The 25050-nt window shown below is 49.0% G+C and overlaps 13 protein-coding genes across 13 annotated transcripts; 7 read left to right on the plus strand and 6 right to left on the minus strand.

Moving 5' to 3' along the window:
* Positions 1-395: 395 nt before the first annotated feature.
* On the plus strand, positions 396-2113 carry ASPVEDRAFT_127208 (putative pre-mRNA splicing factor; the record flags this gene model as incomplete). Its single annotated transcript, XM_040806435.1, has 3 exons — positions 396-489; positions 544-597; positions 666-2113. The coding sequence occupies 3 exons, from the start codon at positions 396-398 to the stop codon at positions 2111-2113; spliced, it is 1596 nt and encodes a 531-aa protein (XP_040666395.1).
* A 946-nt stretch (positions 2114-3059) lies between these two features.
* ASPVEDRAFT_82194 (guanine nucleotide exchange factor SEC2) lies at positions 3060-5013 on the minus strand (the record flags this gene model as incomplete). The annotated part of the gene is made up of 3 exons (XM_040817157.1): positions 3060-4250; positions 4317-4953; positions 5006-5013. The coding sequence occupies 3 exons, from the start codon at positions 5011-5013 to the stop codon at positions 3060-3062; spliced, it is 1836 nt and encodes a 611-aa protein (XP_040666396.1).
* A 991-nt stretch (positions 5014-6004) lies between these two features.
* On the plus strand, positions 6005-7589 carry ASPVEDRAFT_583105 (DNA-binding protein). Its single transcript, XM_040815416.1, has 4 exons — positions 6005-6517; positions 6593-6687; positions 6756-6766; positions 6844-7589. Exons 1-4 carry the CDS (start codon positions 6494-6496, stop codon positions 7125-7127), a joined length of 414 nt encoding a protein of 137 aa, XP_040666397.1. The 5' UTR covers positions 6005-6493; the 3' UTR covers positions 7128-7589.
* Positions 7383-8313, minus strand: coq4 (ubiquinone biosynthesis protein COQ4; the record flags this gene model as incomplete). Its single annotated transcript, XM_040817158.1, has 2 exons — positions 7383-8032; positions 8097-8313. 2 exons carry the CDS (start codon positions 8311-8313, stop codon positions 7383-7385), a joined length of 867 nt encoding a protein of 288 aa, XP_040666398.1.
* ASPVEDRAFT_583184 (uncharacterized protein) lies at positions 8290-10529 on the plus strand. The gene is made up of 6 exons (XM_040815417.1): positions 8290-8752; positions 8812-9372; positions 9424-9478; positions 9537-9599; positions 9652-9763; positions 9818-10529. The coding sequence occupies exons 1-6, from the start codon at positions 8612-8614 to the stop codon at positions 10134-10136; spliced, it is 1251 nt and encodes a 416-aa protein (XP_040666399.1). The 5' UTR covers positions 8290-8611; the 3' UTR covers positions 10137-10529.
* Positions 10166-11533, minus strand: ASPVEDRAFT_128412 (ketopantoate reductase family protein; the record flags this gene model as incomplete). Its single annotated transcript, XM_040806543.1, has 2 exons — positions 10166-11046; positions 11119-11533. The coding sequence occupies 2 exons, from the start codon at positions 11531-11533 to the stop codon at positions 10166-10168; spliced, it is 1296 nt and encodes a 431-aa protein (XP_040666400.1).
* A 291-nt stretch (positions 11534-11824) lies between these two features.
* Positions 11825-13178, plus strand: ASPVEDRAFT_40179 (Sas10/Utp3/C1D family protein). The gene is made up of 3 exons (XM_040812074.1): positions 11825-12053; positions 12111-12277; positions 12327-13178. Exons 1-3 carry the CDS (start codon positions 11873-11875, stop codon positions 12705-12707), a joined length of 729 nt encoding a protein of 242 aa, XP_040666401.1. The 5' UTR covers positions 11825-11872; the 3' UTR covers positions 12708-13178.
* A 438-nt stretch (positions 13179-13616) lies between these two features.
* Positions 13617-14452, plus strand: ASPVEDRAFT_40180 (coiled-coil-helix-coiled-coil-helix domain-containing protein). Its single transcript, XM_040812075.1, has 2 exons — positions 13617-14097; positions 14154-14452. The coding sequence occupies exons 1-2, from the start codon at positions 13954-13956 to the stop codon at positions 14184-14186; spliced, it is 177 nt and encodes a 58-aa protein (XP_040666402.1). The 5' UTR covers positions 13617-13953; the 3' UTR covers positions 14187-14452.
* On the minus strand, positions 14414-16460 carry ASPVEDRAFT_40181 (UBX domain protein). The gene is made up of 5 exons (XM_040812076.1): positions 16338-16460; positions 16214-16266; positions 16029-16150; positions 14954-15968; positions 14414-14876 (listed from the first exon to the last, which is right to left on the minus strand). The coding sequence occupies exons 1-5, from the start codon at positions 16414-16416 to the stop codon at positions 14841-14843; spliced, it is 1305 nt and encodes a 434-aa protein (XP_040666403.1). The 5' UTR covers positions 16417-16460; the 3' UTR covers positions 14414-14840.
* Positions 16461-16527: 67 nt separating this feature from the next.
* ASPVEDRAFT_40182 (cytochrome oxidase assembly protein SHY1) lies at positions 16528-18084 on the plus strand. Its single transcript, XM_040812077.1, has 5 exons — positions 16528-16921; positions 16990-17502; positions 17553-17658; positions 17730-18011; positions 18061-18084. Exons 1-4 carry the CDS (start codon positions 16666-16668, stop codon positions 17827-17829), a joined length of 975 nt encoding a protein of 324 aa, XP_040666404.1. The 5' UTR covers positions 16528-16665; the 3' UTR covers positions 17830-18011; positions 18061-18084.
* Positions 17886-19554, minus strand: ASPVEDRAFT_82203 (uncharacterized protein; the record flags this gene model as incomplete). Its single annotated transcript, XM_040817160.1, has 4 exons — positions 17886-18603; positions 18660-19098; positions 19156-19405; positions 19459-19554. The coding sequence occupies 4 exons, from the start codon at positions 19552-19554 to the stop codon at positions 17886-17888; spliced, it is 1503 nt and encodes a 500-aa protein (XP_040666405.1).
* Positions 19555-19801: 247 nt separating this feature from the next.
* Positions 19802-21173, plus strand: ASPVEDRAFT_40185 (uncharacterized protein). The gene is made up of 5 exons (XM_040812078.1): positions 19802-20250; positions 20306-20483; positions 20539-20637; positions 20690-20742; positions 20803-21173. Exons 1-5 carry the CDS (start codon positions 19878-19880, stop codon positions 20982-20984), a joined length of 885 nt encoding a protein of 294 aa, XP_040666406.1. The 5' UTR covers positions 19802-19877; the 3' UTR covers positions 20985-21173.
* A 179-nt stretch (positions 21174-21352) lies between these two features.
* On the minus strand, positions 21353-23415 carry ASPVEDRAFT_27359 (fungal specific transcription factor domain-containing protein; the record flags this gene model as incomplete). Its single annotated transcript, XM_040810010.1, has 4 exons — positions 21353-21560; positions 21674-22461; positions 22516-22997; positions 23052-23415. The coding sequence occupies 4 exons, from the start codon at positions 23413-23415 to the stop codon at positions 21353-21355; spliced, it is 1842 nt and encodes a 613-aa protein (XP_040666407.1).
* Positions 23416-25050: the final 1635 nt, after the last annotated feature.

The following is a 25050-nucleotide window of genomic DNA, read 5'->3' on the forward strand; positions in this document are numbered from 1 at the left end:
ACGAAAACAGTCAGTCTATACTACAAATTACTTCAACAATTAATTCACTACAGAATTTGCTTAAAGCAATTATTGTTGCTGGTTGGACCTGGAGCAATTCCCTGATGGTCTTGATGGGGCCTGAAACCAACAGTTCACTTGTCTCACGTTTGAGGCTGCGACAGCCGGAGAAGACCTGAGCTTACATAAGATGATCGCCATCCTGTTTGGGACTAGCGTTGGCGGTAGATTGGTCCAGTCACAGCAGCCGCAGAGAGGCGCGCGGCTAAACTAACCGCTTCGGTCGCGAGAAAGATGAAGCCGAGTCTTTGACAGTTGGGATCAACCCCAAGCTTCTAGATCGCTCCCCCAAGCACCCTCCTCACCCACCGAACGCTCTGGCCGGTGTCGTTAAGATGGCATCCATGAGTAACGGCAACACACCAACTGTCCCAGACGATGTGAGCAAACCTCCCGAGGGGGTGGTCTTGCCACCAAAGGACATTCGAGGTCAGTTCTCTCAATCCGCCTGCGAAGTAATGCGCATACTAACGGCTTGTATAGCGATTGTTGAGAAGACAGCTGGTTATGTCGCCCGAAATGGCGCCGTATTTGAAGGTATTTCGCAATTTCTTTTTTTGGAATACGCTATCTCAGGATTGCAAATTAACTTCTCGGTTTCTTAGATCGCGTACGCGAAAAGGAACGGAACAACCCTAAATTTTCATTCCTAAACTCGAATGACCCGTATGCACCATTCTACCAATGGCGTCTCAATGAGATCAAGGAGGGGAGAGGGACTGATGTGTCTGCTGGCCGCCCAGGCGAGCCGACTCCGACTCCAGCACCCGAAGCACCCAAAGGACCTGCAGAGCCTCCAGAGTTTCACTTCTCAGCACGAATGCCGATAATCAATGCGCAAGATTTGGAAGTTGTCAGGCTCACGGCTCTCTTTGTAGCCAAACGGGGGAAGTCTTTTATGACCGCTCTTTCTCAGCGAGAAGCGAGGAACTTCCAGTTTGATTTCCTTCGACCACAGCACAGTCTCTATCAGTTTTTTACGCGATTGGTCGACCAGTATACCATTCTTTTGCGACCAGAGGGTGCGGATGAAGCTACTTCTCAGAAGAAGAGAGTGGCAGAACTGGAGCACAATGTGAAGAATAAGTTTCATATTCTAGAGCGCGCAAGGGAGCGCGCGGAGTGGGTGAAATACCAGGAACAGCAGAAACAAAAGAAGGAAGAAGAGGAAGAAGCCGAGCGGATAGAGTATGCGCAAATTGATTGGCATGACTTTGTGGTTGTGGAAACGGTTCTCTTTACGGAAGCAGACGATCAAGCCGACCTGCCCCCGCCAACCTCCCTAAACGACCTGCAGTCGGCTTCCCTAGAGCAGAAAGCAATGATGTCGCTCAATCCTCTCCGCATTGAAGAAGCCATGCCAACCGACATGGAAATACCCACATACTACAACGCCTACCCCACACAGCCAGAGCCCCAGCCCGTCGTTCAACCGGTCGGTCCTGTGTATTCCCCTCAGCCACAACCCCCTCAAGCCGTTCCAATTCCGCCAGTTGCTGCAACAGCTGCAGCCCAAGAGGAAGAGCAACGCATCCGAGAACGCATGGAGGCCCGCGAACAAGCTGCCGCGGCCAAAGCCGCTCCGGGCCAGCAACCAATGCGCATCCGCTCCGACTACGTCCCACGTGCGCAAGCTCGCCGCCAGAACGCCGCAGGTGCTATGGCTCTCTGTCCAAACTGTAAACAGCAAATTCCCGAAGCAGAATTGCAACAACACATGCGCATTGAAATGCTGGATCCCCGCTGGCGAGAACAACAGGCCAAGACCCAGGCCCGAACCGCAACAACCAACCTTTCTACAGCAGACGTGGTTGGTAACCTCAAACGACTTGCTAGCCAGCGAAGCGACGTCTTTGATTCTACTGCTCTCCAAGGCGTTCCTGACCCTGAGGAAGAAGCCAGGAAGAAGCGTATGGCGTTTGAAGGAGCCCCGGGAGCCGGGCCGCAGCAGAAGCAGCAGCAGCCGGCGGGCCCTATGGGCGGGCCAGCGAACCCTCAAAACATGAATATCGAGGATCAGATCAGGCATCTTCATGAGCGGTATAAGCAATGATGAGGACATAATTTTTCATTGGGGGCCTATTGTGTTGGCGTTGTGTCTTCATTCTCTGGAGTTTGATGGTTATGGGAACTTTTCTCGAAATAGTACAATAGTTTTCTGTCCCAAGAGTACCCGCTTCTACCTGTAGAGTATTTATCGTGTTTTATGATTGTTCATCAAATCTACCGGCGTCTTGAACCTACAATTAGCCGATAACTCTGGTATTTGAACTTAAGAGCTTCGGTGTTTGGGAAGATTGTCTTTTTTGAAAAATCATTTTTGAATTGCAATGTAATATCAAGGCCATAAACCCATGGTATAGCAACTAACCATCTCGTAGATCATCCCCTTCATGCATAAGACCTTGCAGCCATAAATGTATAACACGAAATAGAATCAGTAATAAACGAATCACCCATGAGAAGAACAAAACAAAAGTACTCCCGTTGCGCCGTATGATGAGTCCCCAACAGATCAAGGGAATAGCGCAATAAAGAAAAGAAAAGGAGGAAAGAAAAACAACAAAGAATACTGAAAAAGAAAATATTAGGAAATAAGACCATACACAGAAATCAAACGAAGCAGAACAATATTAGTATTAATACAAGATGCGGGCGCTGGTCGCAGGTGATAGACGACACAAGATATTAAAAGCGACAACACCACGAATACCCGTTGGCACGGTGTTAATAGAGAGTAAGGAGCATAAGCAAAAAAAGATAACAAGCGGCCCGCGCTTAAGGTCATGCTACCTTGAATTATATCCCGCTATGACCTGCCGCTGACTTGAACAACTTTGTTGTTCAATCTGCGGAGCGGTTCTAACTTCTGAATGACCGTTTAGCAAATGTCGAAGTTCTGTACGAGCGGTTTGTTTTGCCAAGTCGATTCTCGAGATGAAAGGAAGACATGTTGACAATGCCAAAGTGATAAATTAGGTATGCCTAGGATTAGAACTCTAGGACATGGCGTCCGCCGTGACAGGCTGGATGCTTGCAGCGATTTTCTCCTGATCAAGAGTGGTATTCTGTATATCGCTTTGTTCGATTTTCACCACGGGATTTTGGATAGGAGTATCAACACCGGGCTGAGGCTCTTCGAGATGGTCTTCTGGGGCACTCGTTTGAGCGAAAATGGGGACGATCCCACCGCCAATTCTGGACCAAAACATCCTCTCTCTTAGGCGAACTGTTTCTTCCCAAGCCTCCTGTAAATCGTCGGCATCTTCGGCGTGGATGTGGCCGTCAAGAATGAGGCGAAGATAGCCTGTAAACTCGCAGCACGAGCGCACCCTCTCTAGGCAGAGGACGCACAACGGATATCGCTGTGCTGTTTCACTGTCAGAAGTTCGGAAACGGTGGGTCCGCTCGTTATCAGAGCCGTTTCGCCGTTCGCCACAGAGAGAGCACGGAAACTCATATTTCTTGACATTTGATGGCATCGGCTCGACAACAAGGCTTCCTTCACAGATACCACTTAACACAGTCCGTCTGGTCAGCCATGATATTCCTGGAGCCGCATCAAGTCTAAGGGTCGGTTCAATATCTTCCATAAGTGCGCGCTTGTAGAAACGCGCATCCTTCAGAGGAATGTTCGCAATTGTTGGTTGCGGTGAGGAAACACTTCCATTCGGTGAATGGGTCTGAGATTTGGAGGGCGACGAGGAGGCCGAGCCGAATCCCGCGCCGCTGAAGCTAGCTAAGCTCATGACATTCAACCCAGAGTATGACCCACTGGTCGTTCGGCTGGGTGGTTTAGAGCTTTTTGCTGTAGCAAATAGGTCCCGAAAATCTTCGAACCCTAGTACGTCGGTTCGACATACAGTCTTAATGAGCTCAGGAAAGCTTGTAGCAGGACCTGGAGCAATTTCGGCGCATATAATATCGTTAGGGATATCTGTAGCTTCCATACTCTTCCGCGTAAACGCAGGTGGTTGTAAGGGGCCGGCTGGAGAAGGTGGTGCTGTAGAAATGGCTGTGCGGCCATCAAGGTCATCTTTTGAAATATTCATAACTTGGAGGACGGATTTCAACTCGGCTAGTTGTTCTTGATGCGAGGCGAGGAGCGATTCTGTGTCCTTGACTTGGGAGCGCAACTGTTCGTTTTTCTTCTCCACAGCTTCACGCTCGAGTTTGGCAGCAGCGACCATCTATTGAACCGAAGTTAGGAAGAAATTCGAAAGAGTTTTAAAGGCATAGTCAGATCGTTAATTTACCTTGTTCGCTTCCTCGAAAAGAGCAGCAGTGAGTGTCTCTAGCTCCTGCTCAATGCCCTTCTTCTCCTTCTCGATCATGATACGCTGCGTCTTCTCCTCTTCTAAAGAGGCTTCCAAACGCGCAAATCCATCATCAACGTCGACTTTCTTCACGTATACACTTTCATCGATGTCTCGTCGGTATTTATCGTTCTCTAACTCTAGAGCGCGAACCCTTTCCTGGGCTTGCTCTAATTCTTGACGGGTGGCGACTAGAGTGTCGTCGAGCTTTGTCTGATTATTGATGGCTTGTACTAGCTTTGAACTTAACGTTGCGACTTCATCGTTGAGGTCCGGGTGATGCGAAGGTGGTGTAGACGATTCTGATGATTCAGAGCTTGGTACAAGTCTCGGGTCCTTCAGCGTGCTGAAACCGGCGTCGGTGAATCCACCTTCACTCGAGGATCGAACGGCTGTAGCCGGGGGTGTAGCGGCGATTTTCAAGAGGTCATTTGTGGATTTGGCTTTCGTAACTTGTCGCTCTGGCGAAGCAGACCTATTACCAGAGGAAAGGGAGCGTTTGTGGCTGGGGCGTGGAATCATGTTTGAGGGTGAGAGGAAACTCTGGTGAGAGTAGTAAGAATGGAAGGCGATTAAACTATAGATGAATTAGAATTTGCCTCATAACGCTTTTGAGTTTGGGAACATACTCTGCCATGGTGGCGAGGATCTCGTCGGGGAGTCGGCGACGGGGGGAGGCGCCGGGACCAGATAGACGTCACTATTAGGCAGATAGTCAATCTGTCGCTCTCATGAAAACGGATCGATTCGAAGAAAGAGTGCTGGAGATTGGATTTGCGAGATATTGAGCTTGGAAGACAGGATTCGTATCGGCGCGTAACTCGAGGAGGCGCTAATGGGTTCAGTTGGGACGCATTGACGCCGAAGAAGAGGAATGAGGTCAAGGCTGGGAAGGGAGCGGATGCGAGGCAGCAGAACGAAGGTAGACTGGGCGGGCCGGGGCGAGGTGATATTGGAATAAGGAATGTGAGTGACGACAGGAAGAGGGAGTTGGAGATGGAACGAACCCCTCTTCCAAGGCGGCTAGCAGATGAGGAATGTTGCTGGTGGTGGAAGCACTTCGCAGCCTCTTCGTCAGTCAAGGGCTCAAGGAGGATCCCGGCGGAGCCACTCCTCCGAGCCGTATTTACCGCGGCCATACCGTAGTGGCGAATTACTTACCATAAATGACCGCTACTTAATCATGTGACGTGTATTCGCGTTTCCACGAATCCTTGCTATCACAAGGCGAAGCCGAGCTCCAATATGTGATTGCGACATGAATATATTAATATTTCGTGTTATTATCATAGCTATTCCAGCATCTGTTAGACTGATTTGCTCGTGACCATTCATCGGAGCAAAATAACCGACCTCGTCAGAAACATGACAGACAGGGCGCCGATCTTGCTGAACTTGCTAACAAACAGCGCAAGGGATCACACCAAAGCCACTTTGAAACAGCTGTTCAGAGTGCAATTGCGCGTTCCGACGTCGTACAAGTAGTCAGTGGGGGGGCTCTTGCTGCCTTATTAACTTGGAGCTTCTCTGCCAGACAGTGACGACCACATGCAGGCTGGATCAAATGTTTGCTAAGCGTCACATGTATCAATGGTGCATCCCTTGACCAACCAACCCAACAATATATCATCCACTGGGGCTGTCACAGTAATAATTGTACGGAGTACTTAGAGGAAAACAGGATACAATGGGGACTACAGCGGGGCGATTCGGCTTCAAGCCTTGAATACTCCGAAGGTAATACACTTTTCCTTCCTTGCCTACTTGAGAGCAAGACACAAGCTCAGGCACCAACCAATGGCGGGTCAATATCTTCTCTGCAAGAGGAAAACGTGCGTCAATGGCGCAATGACCATAATCACAGCCATCCGTGATCCGGCATGATTCTCGGAGTCTGACCTGCCGCGATTTGGAATAGTAGTATTGAATTCAGCCCCACCCCCGTCTTGAAACTTTGTTGCCTCAGGCCATAGTTTGAGTGGGGTTCGGCTTCTATCAGCGCGACAAATCTTCAGATCGACTGACGCAATATTCAATCTCTATCGAGAAGCTCCGTCTTTGTTTTCCCTCACGTATTTTCTGTTGTCAGACTACCCCAACTATTTCTCGGAAGAGCCATGGCAGACGCAGAGCTAGAGGAGGTCAGTACATGCCGCTCCCAATTCGGACCCGGTCACACAATACCCGCAGTCGGGTTGACATGAATACCGCTATAGATCAGGCGAGCTCGTCTTGCGCAACTCCAGCAACAGGGCGGTGGCCCGCGGGGTGGCCCGGGGCCATCAGAGGGTGGCCAAGAAGACCAAAGAAAGTACGTATGATTTCAGGCTCGTGATATGCCCCGATCAAGAGAAATCACTAACCCGCCATTTTCGCCAGACAAGTTGAAGGTAGGCTCTCCTGGACACCCCCCCTTCCCCCCCCAATTGCTACAACACCCGCTCATAATACGTCCGTCTGTCTCCAGCCGAACGACGCACCAGTATCCTAAACCAGATCCTTGAACCGGAAGCCGCAGATCGTCTAGGGCGTATCCGCATGGTGAAGGAGTCTCGTGCTATGGATATTGAGAACAGACTCATCATGCTTGCGCAGACAGGTCAACTACGACAAAAGGTCACAGAAGAGCAACTCAAACAGCTTCTGAATGCCGTGGCGGAGAATCAGCGCAAGGACGAGGAGGAGCAGAAGATTGTGATTAATCGGCGTAAGGGCGGATGGGATGATGACGACGATCTACTGGATCTGTGAGAAGGAAAGAGGCATGGTTATGGAAGGCTATGATTTACGACGCATCCGATCACCTGCTTTAAGCTACATTTGCTGACCTGGGCTTTTGATAAAATGAACATGCCTATCTACGTGGATTGGAGACATTCAATTGTTAGGGGTGAAGGGACAAGTCATCGCTTGTTATTGCTCTGCTTCGAAAGCTGTTAAGTGGGGTAATATACATCTATACATCTCGCTAAAAATACACAAGTTATTCACCAAGCACAAAGAAGCCTAGGAACTCTTGCCCTCCAATCGTTCCTTCTCCCTTTTCTTCTGCATCCTTATCATTCGTCGAATGTCTCTCATGTCCGGCGGTTTCTCAATCCCCAGCTCCGCCCGCAATTCGTCAACATCATTCTCTAGAACTTTCTCCCAATAAACGTTGATAAGTTCCTTGCTGGACAGTCCACTACGCACTGCCCAAGGAAGATACAGCGAAAATAACCTTTCCCGCTCCGCAGGCTTCAACCGTACAGATGCAGCCATGCTAAGTCCCGTCATCGGGATCAACGTGTTCAAGAATTCAAACGCCTTCAGCGCCAGCTCGCCCTCTACGAATGTAGGAAGCCCAGTCACAGCATGGTAAAAATCGTGACACTCGCGGTATCGCTGCATGACGTATGCGCATTCTGGGTCATCGATGTACTGCACATTATCGCGGGTATCTGGGGAGACGCCTTCCCTGTCTAGCCATGCGGCGTAGGCCCGTCCGACCGAGTTCTCCGGGAGGGAACGGAGGTAGGGAAGAGGGAGTGTTTCGGAGGTAATGCGTGGGCGGTCGCGGAGAATTTGTCGGCCTGTAGGATCTTGGAGCATAGCATTGCGGAGTCTATATATAAAGTATGGTGTTGCTGTTACTTCGCCGAGGGTTGCGATTAGGTCTAGATCAGGAGAATTGAGTTAGTTTTTCAGGATAGTACCCTTTTCCAGTAGTTTCAGACTGACCAGCTCTTCGAGGATTGAGTAGTGCCCCTGCTGCAGAACCAATGGCGAGAAACCCCTTCTCAAAGAAGCCGAGCGGCACATGATGGGGATATTTTGGTGGTGGGCGATTGAGGCCGGAGAAAGAGCGCGAGCATGCGGGCGGGGGGATACGTGTGCATGGTAGTGCAATCTCTCGCACATTGCGAGCAATAGGCCCTGGTCTCTTCAAGAGCGACATTTGCTGCTAGAAGTTCAGACAGACATTGTTTGGTATTCAAACCAGGATGAGATGAGTTCGGAGGTGGTCTGATGCGGAGGAGGGCTCCGGGCGACGCAGGTGGCCCTTGTGCCCCACCGTACTACTGATAAAAGATTGATAACGGTGATAATTTTGATTTTATCAACCCTTGCTCATAAGAAGTTTAGTACAGTGGAATAGTGTGACCAAACATGTCGTTTCCGACGTGAATTTTGCCAACATATAAAGTAGGGTCGGTCAAAATTTGCATTTTCAGGTCCTTTCCCGGACAAGAAACATGAGGCCAGATTGGTGGCCTGGCGAGGAACATGAATTGTTCACGCAATGGGCAATATCTCAGGGCATCATTGTGAATGGGGTTGGCCCAGCAAAATTCCCAGGGCGTGGTCTAGGAATGCTAGCCATGCGGAGTATACAAGTACGTGACCGCATGTCCCGCATCTGTGAAGTATTTCGCATTCTAAGGTCTGTACATAGGAGAACGAGGCGATTGTGCGAGTCCCACGAAAAGTAATGTTGACAGTAGACACAATTCCATCTTCATTCGCTAGCAAATTTGCCGAAGGAACGCCGGTACATGCGCTTCTAGCGGCATTTTTGTGTCATGGCGAGCCAGAGGACCTGGAGCCGTATGAACTTTGGAGAAAAACCTGGCCAACCCAGGACGATTTTGAAGATTGCATGCCGATTTTATGGCCAGAGTCATTGCGTGCTTGCTCCTCTTCTGGACCGGCCACTATTCTACCACCGTCAATATCAGGTTGCTGGAAGAGTGTTCCAAAAGAGAAACTGAAGTTCGAATATGAGTCTTCCCACCAGAAGCTTCTCCCCCAGCAGGAACAACGACTGCGCAAGGCCTGGGAGAGCGTGGTTGCTGTTTTCCCTGAGACCAGCAAGGAAATTTACTCCTATTACTGGTTGATTGTCAACACCAGGAGCTTCTTCTATCTGATGCCTGGCCAGGGGCCACCTGAAGATCGGAACGATGCTATGGCGTTGCTTCCATTCGCTGATTACTTCAATCATTCCGATGTGGCAGTATGTGCGATTGGCAGTAAACTGCAAGACCGATTTGCTGACTTAATACAGTGTGATGTTAAGTTTGATGGCCAAGAATACGTCTTTAGGGCTGTGAAAGCGTATGGTACGTGCCTGTTGAAGCTAAATTTTTTTTAATAGACTGCTTACAGCTTTTAATGTAGAGCCAGGCGAGGAGATTTTCATGAGTTATGGGCCTCATCCAAATGACTTTCTGTTCACCGAATGTGAGGCAAGCGTAGCTTATGATTTCTCCTTCCTGTTTGCTGATTTTGGTAGATGGATTTTACCTAGACCAGAACGAATCCGAGACATTATACTTGGATGATATAGTATTTCAAGACCTCAGCGCGTCCATTCAGGAAGAGCTGAACCTGCAGCAGTACTTCGGGTAAATTTTGGTCTTCCGTGCCCATGTTTGAGTTCTCTGCTTACACTCGACTAGAAACTATCAAGTCACAGCCACGGGAGTGTGTTACCGGACCGAAATCGCGGCTTGCATTAAATATATGTCCCTCGAAGATTGGCAAAACTACGTCCTCGGCTACTCTACCAGAGGAGTAGATGAAAAGAAGTCGGAAGACATTATCCGAGAATGGATCCGTACATATATAAAAGAGGCGGATTTTGCTATAGGGGAATTGGGTAATCTTGGATCTAGCAAGATAGGCCAGGAGCACCAGGGGAAGGTGCAAATGTTGCTAAAGAGGTGGAAGCAAATTAAGGGACTCTGTAATAAAGCCTTGCAAGCCGTAGCATGTTGAGCATAAATGCGTTAATCACATGTAAACGGTCAAGACCCCCTGTTCTTGGGGTCATCTGTGATGTCAATAGGAATAGCGCTGAGATCCTTCTGCCGTGATTCTCGTTGTTTTGCAAGCACAAGGTGTTTGATCATGTAGTTCGCCACGCATTTTATGCCGAGTTCCTCACCCCGTCGTATAATGTATCCGTTTAGAAACTCGATCTCTGTTGTTTTGTTGGATCGCACGTCCTGCAGCATGGAACTGTGGTTTTTGGCGGTTTTGTTTGCAAGCTGCGTTACCATCCCGCGCAAACGCTCCGGAGAAAAGCGACCCTCGACCCCAGGTATGCCTTGCAGCTCTGGTAAACTGCAGATCACGCTGGAGACCTCAAAAAGAAGTAATCTCATCACGCGCGTGAAGCTATAGTTATACAAGATTTCGCCATTTCGACAGTTCATCAATGCAGTCAATGGATTGATAATGGAATTCATGGCTAGTTTCTCCAGCTGATATAGCATGATAGAGGAAGGGGTCTCCGCAACAGCAACCAAAGACGGCGTAAGTGTCAATGTGCGCAGTAAATATTTGGTACTCGGGGCCCAGTCTGGCTCCTTGTCGGTTGATGTCAGGGTTCCGGAGTTTTGTGATGGCACTGGACCTAGGATCGTTGTGCCCACCCCTGTGTGCGTGACATGAAACCTATCCTGTCGCTGAGCAAGGCCATGACTGACGATACCAAGCATGTAGTGTGGACGGAGTGTAGGCTCCGGGAAAACTTTCTTGTTTACTACATCAATAACCCCCATGCCGTTTTGGATGAACAGTACGGTAGATTCGGGTGTCAATCGGTGCTGTACAGATCGCAGAGCAGCTACAGTTGCAGGTGCTTTGGCGGTGACTATTAAACACTCAATTGGTTCGGTATCATCTTCAATATCTGCCATTTTAGCCTCAATTTCGGCTTCAGTTTCGGCCATATTTTCAGCGATGCGTTCTCCACCCGCCGGCGCATTATTCCCTTCGGCTCCATAAGGCAACGAGTACCAAGTTCCGTCGGAGAGGACACTGACGTCAAAGCCAGTCTTGATGTCGTCTAGGCCAGCGCTATTGACGGCCAGGCACTGTTTCCGTTTCTGAAAAGCATAGAGAACCCCCGGATTGTGGAAAAGAAGAGTGATGGGTGGTGGAGAGGGCTGGCTCGCGAGCGAATGGGCGACAAATGTGCCAACATTTCCAACTCCGAGAATATGGATGCGGCCAGATAGTCGGCGGTTTTCACTCTTCGTGGAGGCTTTGTCTGTATCTTGCATCCATGTCGATGCTAGTCGGCTAGGAAAGATCTGGTGAGGAATACGCGCTTTAGCACCACATACTTCTGAGGCCGCTGCTCGCAGGAGCGGACGGACTCCCAACATATGCGAGACTGAGAGGTGGTGACCGAACACCGCCATTAAATTGGGGTTGCGCTATGAATGTTCAGGTAGCATTTGTTTTCTCGTGGCTGCACAGAATGGAAATATTCAAGTAATACACATTGACAGCGTGCCCGAGGTCGAAGTCAGTCTTGGTTTGGCGTATTCACACCCTGACAAGTAAAGAGCAGCCTGCCCTGATCGGCAATTGATGCTCGCCATCCTCACCGCCTTGGCCACCGCCTATTATGCTCGGCGATCGCAGCAAACTTTCAAAGAATCCACACCCGACAAACTTCAAGGTCATTGAACCTACCTACTCCGTGAATATACCCCGGCAAAATGGAGTCTGCAGACTTAATTCCGCTCATTGAACAGCTGGACGATAATGTCGATGACCTCGAAGAGGCACTTGTGCCGATCCTGGAGAGCACCGTCATAGAATCGTCTAAGAAGCTGCCGGTTCTAGACAAAGCGAAATTTCATGTCTTGATTACTTATGCTTTGGAATCACTGATCTTCTGTACAACTCCCTTAATACACTAAAAAGCATGAACTAACTTACCTTTTTTTTTCACAGCGTATTTGCGCTTACGCGGTGTAAAAGCTACAGAGCATCCGGTTTTTAGAGAACTAACGAGAGTGAGACAATACTTCGACAAGATAAAGACACTGGAGACAGAACCAGAGCAGAGGACCATGGTGCTTGATAAACAAGCTGCCGGGCGCTTTATTAAACATGGGCTTGTATGCAACTCCAATCCTGCCCCACTTGGGCCATCACTTACGTTTATAGGCCGGAAACGACAAATATGATTTGCAACGGGAGGAACAAATGGCCAAGGAGAAGGCTCGCGCGCAACTGAAAGCATCACTCTTAGCTAAGAAACCAAGCACCACGCCCGAGGCATCTTCCAAGGCTGCTTCAAGCGATTCGGAACATTCCAACGCCAACACCGGACCTGCGAGCGGGGCCGAGGAGACCAAAGCCTCACAAAATATGAAAACTCCCGAAAACGATGCTGGCCCTACCCGGAGACACAAGAATGGCAAAACTAAATCCGATACGAAAGACGGCAAACATAAAAAGGGTCGCAGTAAGGAAGAGCGCAGGGAGCGCCGCAATGAGAGAAGGAAAAAGAAAGATGAGTCGAGGAAAGCAAGAAAGGAAACATGATCGCAGTTGCTACTCAACTGAATGGTTCATGTCCAATGCAATCCACGCATAAAGGTCTGCCATCGGCACTCAATATGACGGCCCATGCACTTCGGTTTCGATAGATGTCTTCGACCCTCGGTCGGTCCAATGGTTCGCAAATTTACCATAGAAGACTTCGAGAATGAGCGGGTGGAAGCTCACAGGAGAGATCTTGCAGTAAGGCGCCCACAAGGTCTTGCGGTGCTCGCGATTCCCAACCGATAATTGTTCTGTGGCAATTACGCGTATAATACGAGCATAAAAACATCCACAGCTTACCGCAACGCTCAGTATCCAGAGCAAGTGACTCACAGTGTCAGCGACACTCGCCACTATCCGGGGCCGGAGATACCGGGTTTAATGTATATCTATGTTTGCAATTCAATTCAAACGAACGAGTTAGAATATTCACATACAATAGAACTGGATAGTTTGAAGTTAATTCTGTCATAATTGCTCTTCACTTAGAGAAACTCTAACAACTTGTACCTGGAGTTCCATCCACGGAAGCTGTAATACTTCAATTTGGCCCGGGATCATAACGCTATACTACTTATGGAAAGCTGACATAAACAACTTATCCACCAATCACACTGCCGCAGATTTCGAAGCATCCCGAATTCCAGTGGACCTGCTTCTCCGCCGGCTATTCGACCATCTTCTTTACTACAAAGCTATATAAACCCCGTCACCCACGTCCACTATTATCTCTTAGACCTAAACAAACCTTATACATCAGTCAACATGCCTCGCCAACGCCGTGGTGCCGCTCCTACTCCCGCGCGCAGCGCTCCTACTCGTCCGACTGCACCCGCTCAGCCGGCTCGTGCACCTTATGGCCAGCAGCAGCAGCAGCCTCACTCGACCGCTGCTCACCCTCCTGCTGCTTCTCAAGCCCCTCCAGCCCCAGCTCCCGCACAGCAGAGCGCTGGTCCAGGTCTTTTCGGCCAGATGGCTTCCACCGCTGCGTAAGTCGCATATTCCGTACCCGAGCTTGGATACTTTTTTTTTCCCTGTCTTATTTTCCCTGGTGACGAGCTGCGCGTGGAGCAACACCAGATCTTTCCTCTCATATATATATATAAATATCCGATACTAATTAATTTCTTACAGTGGTGTAGCAGTTGGTTCCTCCATCGGCCACGCTGTCGGTGGTCTTTTCTCCGGCGGCGGCTCCAGCGCTCCTGCCGAGGCCCAGCAGGCGCCCCCTGCAGAAGCCCAGCCTATGGACAACGGTCTCTGGCAAAGCAGCGCAACGAACAGCTCCTGGGAGACCCCCGCCTGCGAAACTGACATCCGCAACTTCCGCAAGTGCATGGATGACAACCAGGGCAACATGTCCATTTGCGGATGGTACCTTGACCAACTGGTATGTTCCTTCCTCGCCCATGATAATATGGTGCTGATATTCTTGCTTTTTTATAGAAAGCTTGCCAGGCTGCTGCTAAGCCTTACTAGGCGTGGTTATACTATGTATACTACGTTTGGGCTTCGAAGTGGTTTGATAAAATACATAGCTTGAATTCCGCATGGAGGTCAATCTGAACAGTGTTTGCATAGCGGCGTAATTATGACTATTTTATTGACCATGTTTCCGTCAAGGAATTCATATCTTTGTCGAGAGATTTACTAGAGTCTACCTTGGGCCAAGATAAACAAAGATACCCAGATATAAAAAGAATAATCTCCTCTTCAAGAACGATACTTTCTGCAACTACCTAGTTAAGCCTTTACTGGTCTAGAGACAAGATACCTACGAAGTAATATCCGACAGGAGTCGTGCCTTCCTAGAGTGGAAATCAAATATACCTGCGTCACCTCGAGGGAAACCTGCACCTGAGGCCACCGCCGGCGGGCCGGTGGTTGTTCTTTCCTGAGTTGGGCCACCGCTCCTTCCTCGAAATATAGCCCGCTCTGGGTTACGGCCCAAAGCCACTGCGTAGGTCTGTTCCTGCTTATTCTAGTGCAAAGATAATACAGTGATCGTCAAGGATGTTCCACCACATCCACCAGCAACGCACAGTCTACTACCTACTATGTACAGAGCTTCCATAGACCATGACCAATGGTATAGGATGAAAGAGTACTAGTCGCCAATAAGATATGCTAATTTCATCGCGCATCATTTTGTCTGGGTTCGAAATTCAACTATATCGGCAGAAAATGACAAAGTTAGCCAAGCAATACTGATTATAAGTTTCGGGGATAAAGGTTGAACAGCCCACCTGGTTACCATTATAGAATTGGCTATCCTGCTCACTTCCCTGGTCTCTAAGGGTCCGAATGTTGGGTCCCCACGGCCGAGGGCGCCTTGTACTGTCTGTAGATGGCTGTGATTCGCTGGGCTGAGCCGGCTCTGGATGTGATGGCGCAACGGTGTTTTGGGCGTACCCAACGAAGGAGCCGACATACCCTACCGTCTCGCTGATTACGGATGTAACCAGCCCATACGCTGAAGACAACGCACGAACAGGTAAAGACCCAGATTCCGAGTATGCCTCTATATATGTTTTGATAGGGACCATGACAAAGGTTGCCGTGGAGCCGGTGATGAGCTCACGAAGCGTTTGATCCTCTTCAGTGATTGTAAGAGTCTTGTTCGGTAAGGGAGTGAGAATATGCTTGAGATTATAGGGCTTCTTTTCCTCTAGCTGACTATCAAGCCAAGGGCGAACATCTTTGTGGATAGTCTGCGTGGGCGAAAAAGTTGATCGCACGGAACTTCCATCGAATAATCGTACTTGTAGACGATATTGTGTTGGAGGCCCTGCTGGTTGTGTGGGCCGACGAACTGGTGGTTCATCCGCCAGCTTCTCTTTCTTTGGGGCTCGTACTGAAGCTTTGCCTTTTGTGTCCTTCTCCTGGCTCTTTTCCCGGGATTCAATTGGGGATTGGCGGTGCTTATTTCCTTCCTGGTTTCGGGGCTGACTTTGAGAGCCTGCAGCATATACAGGCTTCTTTCCTTTCTCGCTGGATTTATTCTCGGGTGTATCCCGGCTGACCTGTTCCGGCATTGATGGCGTCTCGGATGTCGGCGCACTTCGCGTGGGGGGTGTCACAGCAGGCTCCGGAGCTGGTGCGGGGGGGTTCATTTCCTGAGGCTGATGGGGCAGTTGTTGAGCTACCGAAGGAGCAAGCGCCTGGGATTCAGTTTCACTATCCTCTATAGCGGCCGTAAGTCGGTTGCGGAACTCGTCTTTCGAGACATCCGGCATGATATATTCCCGTAGCATTCCATTCCTACAAGACGGTCAGCAGTGCGCTCATCGCTTGATCATCTTAATAAAATGACATTCATACCTAATGACGACAACTGTCGGGTATTGTGTGACGGGACAGACAGAAGCTAGGAACCCAGCTTCCGGGCTGTCTTTGGCGATGCGCAATAGGACAGATCGTGCTTTGAGGAGCTCTGTAAACTGCTAAAGAACGATTCAGAATAAAGTGTGCAGATAGGGGCTTAATAGAGCCATCAGAAATTGTACCTCGTCACCTATAAAGTATTCGTCTTGCCATGTTGAGCTGGCCTCGCCGTCATCTTTGAAGAGAGCACTGGTTAGCAGCGGTACTATGAAATACCGGTTACCTCAGGGTATCAGCAGTACGAACCTGGCACAAAGCAAATAACAGCCTTGGACTCCTGAACGGCGAGGGCAATCCCATCCTGTAAAGAACCGGCGAAGAACATTATCTTTCGGGATGGTTTTGTGGGAAACTGAGAATGATGCCATGGACATGAAGGTCAGTGGAATCGTCGGCGGCGCATAAGCCGGCGCCGATCACTTGAAGTTCCGTAATGGACTCGGCCGCCAATCCCTCCTCCGTCAACTCGACATTATTTTTCTTCTTACTCAAACCCTCCATGTCAGTAGGTTGTGCAATTGTCACTTGAAAATTCACAGCTAGAATAAAAAAGAAAGTCACTTCTCAATTGGACATGCGACCTATTTTCTCGGCCCTCCAGCGGGCCGCTCCTCGGGCATGGCAACATCCCATAACCTCGTCCGCTCGAAGTCCGCGCACAGCATTCAAGCTCGATTCAATTTGTGCCAGATGCCGCCATCAACAGACCCAGGTCCGTTACTTCAACGGTCAACAGATGGGCGATGATCAGCGCTGGTTATCAGTCGTGGACCACCCCGCGCAGATTGTCCGAACTGGCCGCAAACATGGACCAGGTTTAATAATTTTGGGTATGCTCTTTTCTTTGACAACTACTGTATGAGTACGGGAAACATTACTGACTGGCCTGTGAATTAAGCATTGATCCCTATCATTTCCTTCGCTCTCGGAACATGGCAAATCCAACGTCTCGACTGGAAAACAAAGTTGATTGCGAAATATGAAGACCGCCTTGTCAGAGAACCTCTCCCGTTACCTCCACGTGTCGACCCAAGTGTCGTTTCTGAATTTGATTATCGCCGTGTTTATGCTACAGGTCTGCTCCGTCATGACCAAGAGATGTTGATTGGGCCGCGCATCCGTGAAGGTCAGGACGGATTTATGGTTATCACCCCGCTGGAGAGAGGGGAAGGGGAAAGTACGGTGTTGGTTAACAGGGGATGGATCTCCAAGAATATGATGGAACAGAAAGACAGGCCGGAGGGGCTACCAAAGGGCGAAGTAACCGTTGAAGGCTTGATACGGGAACCTTGGAAGAAGAATATGTTTACACCGGATAACAAGCCGGAGGAAGGAAGATTCTACTTTCCGGATGTTGAACAAATGGCTGAACTGACAGACAGTCAGCCGGTATGGATAGAGCAAACAATGGGTGAGCAGGTATATGATTTTGATTCCGGACGCGGCTAACCGGTCTTTTAGTCCAGGATCTGATAGCGGCAATGGACCGGGAAGCAAAGGGCATTCCCATTGGTCGTGCTGCTGAAGTGAACCTAAGGAACAACCACAGCCAGTACATCTTCACATGGTGAGTCCCTTTTAATGTCCTCCAAGGCTTCCCACAGCCTTCACGCCGAGACTCGTTGCTCATATAGATAGGTACGGATTATCTCTCGCGACATCTATCATGCTATGGATGATTATTCGGAAGCGGCCCAACGAGGCTACCCGCCGTGTCCGTCAGAATATAAGTTGGTAAACTACCTGTGAGACTGCGCATTGGGTACTGGCGTTCGGATTGTTGGATATGATATATCACTGTAATATAGTTGTACTGTTCATCTGGGAGGTATCGCTAGTCTCATGTCCTGCAAGAGCTCCTTCGGTAGATGCTTTTGAGCCAGAGAGAACACCGTTGTAGTGTTGTTGAGATGGCGTTGCCTGCCTATTAGAATCCACATTCGAGATAGGAAGAGAATTACGAACTAACCTCCTCATTAATGCGGTGACGTCGGCCTCGTCAATGGTTTTGCGTCCAGCATGCCTTGAATAGGCTGCTAGATCCTCGCTAGCTTGTTCGAAGTACCACGAAGATGCTTGCTCGATCGCTGTTAGAGTGGTCTTGCTGATCTTTGCTTTCGGGCCGGCTCGTGCTCGTGCAAACCGCGTAGCCAATTTCCGGACGACGCCGGCAGGCATGTTAGGAATTGGAATACCATGCCGCGATAACTTCTTCTGCTTCTTGCCCTGTATAACTGAGTCTTCTTCGCGTAACCCTCCTCCAACAAGCCCAGGACTTTGACTCAGGGAAACTCTATCTGGAGGATATAGCTCTAGGCCCAAGCCTCCGGTAGCATCACCGACATTACTATCATCGGACCCAGGGTCAAGTCCTGGTTGTTCAAAGTCGTCTACAGGTAGCTCAAACCCTTCGTCGTCGTTCATGGGCTCATCCTGGTCTAAATCAACTGGGGCAGCAGGTGATGGAAAGTTGAAATCAAGATTGAAACGCCCGATATCATCCGTTTCTCCACTGAAAAAGGGGTGTTAGACAACATGCGATATCCAATTCAAATGTTTTAGGCTCACCCTCGGTCAAAAGCACCCTGACTGATGAGAGTTTCGTCCTGCCCTTCATCATCGTTCTGTATTACACCAGTATCGTCACCAGCATCTGAACCGATTTCCAACCCGGTAGTATCCGCAAAGTTTTCACTCAGCCGGGGGGCACCTAGACTCATCATAGACAGGCGGCCTCTATCGCGGTCAAAGGTGGCTCTCCGAGGATATTCCACAGAGGTATGTGTCATATCATCGTCCTCCAATGCCATCGACATTCGTGGTGGGCGTATCTCAGGACTTGTGTCATCATCCTCGCCCCCAACGTCCTCTAACGGCAAGGATAGCCGTGGTCTCTCAGGCGCAGGCTCATTATCAAGCTCGTCAAATTCGTCAACCTCGGATTCCGGCTCCGGCTCCGGTTGAACCTGTGGTGAGGATCTTATAGGTTGTGATTCTGGTGCGAGAGCTGCAGGCATACGGTTAATAACTAGGGATCACAGTAAGCTATCCAAAAATTCCATACCTTTGCTAAGGTTTCGGAGAACATCGAAAACCGTTTCGCGTTGGGCTGCACCGCTCTTTCGACGATTCCGCCCGGGAGTGTTAGCTGCACGCCGTTGCATTGCACGGAGCCCATAAGGAGTCGACGGGGCGCCCCCTCTGTTCCCTGGTGTTCCCCATCGAGAAGCCGATCTGTTCGCCGATGGGGTTGTAGATCCCGCAAGCCGCCTTGGTGTAGATGGATAGCGCGAATGAATAGGAAGGCGCTGTAACTGTAACACGCGAGTTAGCAAGAAGGTGTAGTGTTGGTTGAATATTTACATACCCTAGTAAGTGTAGTATCACCGGCTGGGGTAGACGCTTCAGAGACTCCCGAATCTCGCGCGGGCCGGCGTTCACGCGGATTAGGAGTATTCGACATTGCAACTAGTACAAAGCAAGCATTAAAGCATCGGAATAGACGGTTCAGCAGCAATTGATACTCCGACGTAGAATATACCAATTGATAGACGAAGTTGAGAGCGTTGTGACGAGAGGTCGTGAACTTTGGGGCGCGTCTCACAACAATGCAGCCGAGACTCTCGACCCCGACGGCTTATCGATAAAAGTCTGATGACTCAGCACAAAAAAGTTCCCAGAACTACTTGCGAATTGCGACAAACCAGTACATGACCGTGCCATTCGAAAATAAAGATTTGGATAAGCTGGAATAACCTCTCAGCATTTCCGAGTATACAGACAAATATGTCTGGAGAAACGAACACCTCAACTGGCCTTGCCGCCAAGATGGAGAAAAAGCGCAAGCGACAGGCCGAGGAGCCCTCCAAGCAGAGCAAGTCCGACGCTCCGAATAAATCTAAAGGTGCCGCTCCTGATGGCCCCAAGAACAAGAAAAGGAAAAGTGGGAAGAACAAGAAAGATAAGAAAGACAAGGAGGATCAAACAGACAAACCAAAGACTCTTAAGGGGGAGCCTCTGCAAAAAGAGCGCAAGGGAACTGTTGACGAGGCCATCGGGAAGATGGACGGCCGGTTGCTCGCCGACCACTTCATTCAGAAAGCCAAACGGCACAATAAGGAGCTGACTGCGGTTGAATTGAATGATCTTAGTGTTCCAGGTATGGTGGAATCTCATCCTTTACATACGGCCGCAGCCACTAAGTTAGGACGCAGACTCGGCATTCTTCGATACATCGTCATTTACCTCTTCAAGAACACTGGAAAATCTTCCTGAATTCTTGAAATCATTCAGTCCTAAAGATTTAAATCTTTCAGACTCGTCGGAGAAGAAAGGAACCCCGCATACTATTGTCGTTTCACCTGCTGGTCTCCGCGCTGCGGATGTTGTCAGGTATGTGACACTATTTTCCAAAACAAAGAATAGATAGGATGCTTATCTTTAATAGGGCCCTTCGGATGTTTCAAACAAAGGAATCTCCTATTGGAAAATTATTCGCTAAACACATCAAGCTAGAAGAAGCTAAGCAATTCCTCGAACGAGCGCGGTAAGTGCTCTGGTTTACGTTATAAGTCCGATTTTGCTAAACCATGACCCAGAGTTGGAATTGGCGCGGGTACTCCGGCCCGCATCTCTGACTTGATTGAAGCAGGTATGTTCTTTTGGTGTATTCGTTAGCTGATCCGATATTTATTGATACTGACGAGCACAGGCTCCCTGAAACTGGACGAACTGAAGCGCGTCGTGATTGACGGTTCTCATGTTGACCAAAAGCAAAGAGGGATCTTCGACATGAAAGAGACTCATCTCCCGCTTCTTCAACTGCTCACTCGACCCGAGCTCCGCGAGCGGTATGGGGCCAAGGGAAAGAAGATTGAGATTCTTGTGTTTTAAGCGATACGCAATGGCTATTGTCGGCGTTTACTGAGCAGGGTTGAAACATACCCTTCATGTGCAGGAATTTAACGAACTGATTGAAACTTGTATATAATAGCGAACCAAAAAGTTATTTGAGGCTATATATTTCTCCGGCATTCAATCTTAGAAAGAATAATACAAGAAACAGGTAATAGTGGCCCTCGCTAACTCATTCAAACACACCCGATACATACCTCATTAAAGTATTAGCCATTGTTCTCCACAGCTTCGCGTACCCGTTGAATATCGGCATGATATATATCTCGGAAGCACAAGACGTTCACGATGTACTTGAAGGGTACGAAACATTGGGTTCCGATAATACCTCGTGTTGCCATTGGATATTAATTTAAAGGATCTTTATTGGCACAGAATTGCATGGTCTTTTGGATCGCAGCCTTTGCAGCAGCGCGATAGTTTGCACAATAAGTCTTCAGCTGTGCGATGGCTTGATTTGGAATACTTGCAATAAACGAAGACAAGAGCGTCTCTACCTGATCGATGAGCCTCATGTCAGATAATCGTGAGGTATCAAATGGATTCCGGATAATGCTGGAAGAAAGAGTTGACAAAGCAACAATAGGATAATGGATGAGGATTCTAGCAGCCGGACGTTTAGTATGATGACCGATAACAATACTCATAGAATTTGAATTGATACGTACCCAACAGCGGATATATGTCCCTCCGGTATATACTTCATCAGCCTGATAGAGGCTCGTGCGGCATTGGTGCACAGAGATTCGGACGCAAATACTCTTGGAGAGCCGGGAAGAGCAGCCGAATAACCAAAATCTTCGTATTTTCTGACCAGATCATCACCTGTACGGATTCCTCGACTTGCAATTAATCTGTGCATTGCGATAATGCAATTAAAATAGGAGCAATGGAGGTAGAGAAGGGTCATCGACATGGACTGCAATCGTTGTAATTCTGGCTGGTATTTCGATGGTAGTTCCTCCTTCCAGTTCTCGAGCATTTGGTCCAACGCGCCGACAGAAGTCAATAACTCGGAGAGCGATCTATCCTTTGCTGCCGCCGAATATAGATCTTTGTAGACTTGGCCTTTGATGGTTGCAAGTTGACAATGTGCTCTGAAGGCATCAAATTCGACATTCTGATACATTGACGGTATTATACTAGCGTCGCGTATTGGTGAATCGGTAGGTAGGCCAATGCTCATATCATCATCGCTTTGCGTGGGAGGTCTCCCGAAGCGGAGTGAGACCCTGATTATGATTAGCGGTAGGCATCGATAGGATCGTGAGTATGCATACTCTCTATCAAGACAGTATGCGACCCAAAATATAATTCTTCGGTGTTCTTTATATTCCGAGTCGAGCGTAACGCTTTCCTCTCCCTTTCCCAACCCAATTTGATGAATCATGCGTATGGCGGCGGTGACGAGAAAACAGCAAGGTTCGGCAGACATTGTTCCTAAAAAGAAAATCGACTAGATAGACCATTAGTTTTGGATCTGATATTGAGCCTGGATATTAGAAAATACCATTCCTAAGAGTGCCTGGATGGACCACATATCTGGCTCACCTAGACAAAGATCATGAAAGGTACCGAAGGCATTTTTCATGAAGAGCCAGCTTTTTTGATACTCTGATTGCACAACAGCTCCATCATTGATGCGAAATGCGATTCCTAGGGCAAACACCACATTGGCACTAGCCCACAACGCAGGACTTCGAAGAGCAACATCTAAATTGTCTTGGTTGAAGAGAGAGACAAGCTTGGCCTGCTCGAATAGAGGGCACAGGGTGTTGAAATTCTGTAGATAATCATGCAGCAACGCCGAAGTTTCTTCTTTGGACGGCAGTGGATAAAAGGTTTTCCTTGGGAAGTCGTCACATAATGACCCCAATGGCCCTCGCGGGCCGAATGGCGTAGTATTGAAATACCCGCCGGGCAATAATCCGGGAGATACGCCAGATTGTTGGCTCACCCACTCCAGACCTTCGTGTGATAAAGCAGGGAGGCCTGAAGGCTTAGGTCAATCGACACAGCAAATAATTTAAGTATCAATCAACTTACTTCTAGCTGGCGTGTCGAGTATACATCTCGGAAGTACGAGATACCCAAAATCAGGAAATGGGTCTTCCTTGACTTCTTGAGTATCTAACGCATCGCGTTCCTGTGCTACCTCTGGAATTGCGGTGGTGCGTGGTTCTTCCAAGTCTCCGCAGATGTCTTGGTGATGTGATTCATCCCTGAAGGATGCCTCGTCCAGTGAGTTCTCGGGGCCGGAGGTGCATGGTGATGGGGTTGAATATGGGCTGTTGGACACCAATTGATGTGGCGGGACTTGTTGTGTTTCTTTATTATTGCATAGGTCAAACCCCAAACCCTGTAAACGAGCCTCCATTCGCCCTATATTGGTCTCTAATCGATTGATCATCATAAGGCTAGATCCAGACAGCTGTTAGTCAGTTATCGCGCATGTTATATTATATATTCAACACAAGTGGCACGGGTACTTTTTCAGGTTTCTTTGACGTCTAGTCCCGTTCTGATCATTTTTCGTCTTGAGCTTCTTGTTTGGCTGCTCCGGCTCCTGATTGCTCTCATATTGTGGCTCCTGAGTTCGAGGTCTGCTGCTCCGCTACACGAATAGACGATCAGCATTGGCTATTGGAGTTTGATATCCGTCACCCACTTGCTTTCTTCGTTGGCTTCTTGCACATCCTTTGTCCGCTGCCCGACGATTAGCGGCGCCCTGTGCATCGAATACTGGTCGCTGCGCTGGTTGGCAGCGGGAGCCAACGTTGTTGGCCCCACTGGTGGCCGTCTTCATTGTCGTAGGTGCTTGCGGTTTGGAAAGGCAGGCGAATTCTGGATTAAGCTCAATTTCATGTCAAGGGTTGTATACGAGCAGCAAGCTGAGGTCCAAGGAAGGCCAGTAGTTGGAAAGAGTTGGCATGATAATGCTCAAGTAACAACAACTTCCCACCTCCACCCCTCACGCAAAGCTCGTGTCCTAACAATTACCAGTGGTAGCTAGACTCCCGTCCTTGCTCGGTCACGCTCGACGAGCTCAAATCGTTGCTTCAGATGATTGGGTACTGACAAGCCCACTCAAATAATGCGGCATTTCACCCCGGACTTTTGAAATGGATCATCCGTGGTCTAAGACCAAGCAGGGAAGATCGCTGCGAAACCGAGCCTTGGAGGGGTGTGTGTGCATCGTTCGGAGCAGTTGCTATCCGGGAGACCAGACGGCGGCCAAGAGTGTTTCTGGCGCAGGGCTGCAGTGGGCACCCTTTTGGTAATTTATTGGTAACCGTATTGAAGCCGCAGCCATGGGAGGTTGATAGGTTGATAAGTCGCCCGGAATGGCGGTTTCGGGCTTCAGACGGAAGCCGGATGTCGTGTAATTTTTGTATCACGGCGGTATCACAGCGGTATCTCAGTCAACGCCATCCCTTCTTCCTCTCTCAACTTTGACACCTGTGTGTCACGATCACTATTTTGATTATCCGGCACTTCAGCCATCTAAAGTGCACTAAGAAATTGGACCTTTATGCTAAATCTTGGCGCTCGATCTTTTCCAATGTGCGTGAAATTGTTCTGATGAGAGAGCAGCGCAGTTGTGCCTGATGATCCAAGCGAAGCTCAATACAATAAACTCGGGGCAATGGGCGGGTGTGGGATATATAAGGGATCCAAATACACTTATGCATACCTCACTTGAAATAGTAGTGGAGGTCGATTTTGTCGATTCTCCCAAATCCGACTCGGAGTCCGGATCAAAAGCTGCCTACTAACTATCGTCGAGGCACGTACTCTCAGAGACATAGATCGGCCAATACTATGCCCCATGGTTCGGCGAGACCCAGTGGCCGGAAGCATTTTCATTGTCCAGAAAGTCTTGGGAGAATGGCATCTCCAATTCTCAAGATAATCCCGGGTCCCCGGATGCTCTTTGCGGACTATGCCTTGCTGCGTGTCGGGTCACATTACTGCCGGGAGCACAATCATGCTGAGAATCACAAATTCTTCCCAATCGGAGCCGGGATTCCCAACACAAGTTGTG

This window comes from Aspergillus versicolor, assembly GCF_001890125.1.
Source record: "Aspergillus versicolor CBS 583.65 unplaced genomic scaffold ASPVEscaffold_3, whole genome shotgun sequence".
NCBI classification, from domain to species: Eukaryota; Fungi; Ascomycota; class Eurotiomycetes; order Eurotiales; family Aspergillaceae; genus Aspergillus; species Aspergillus versicolor.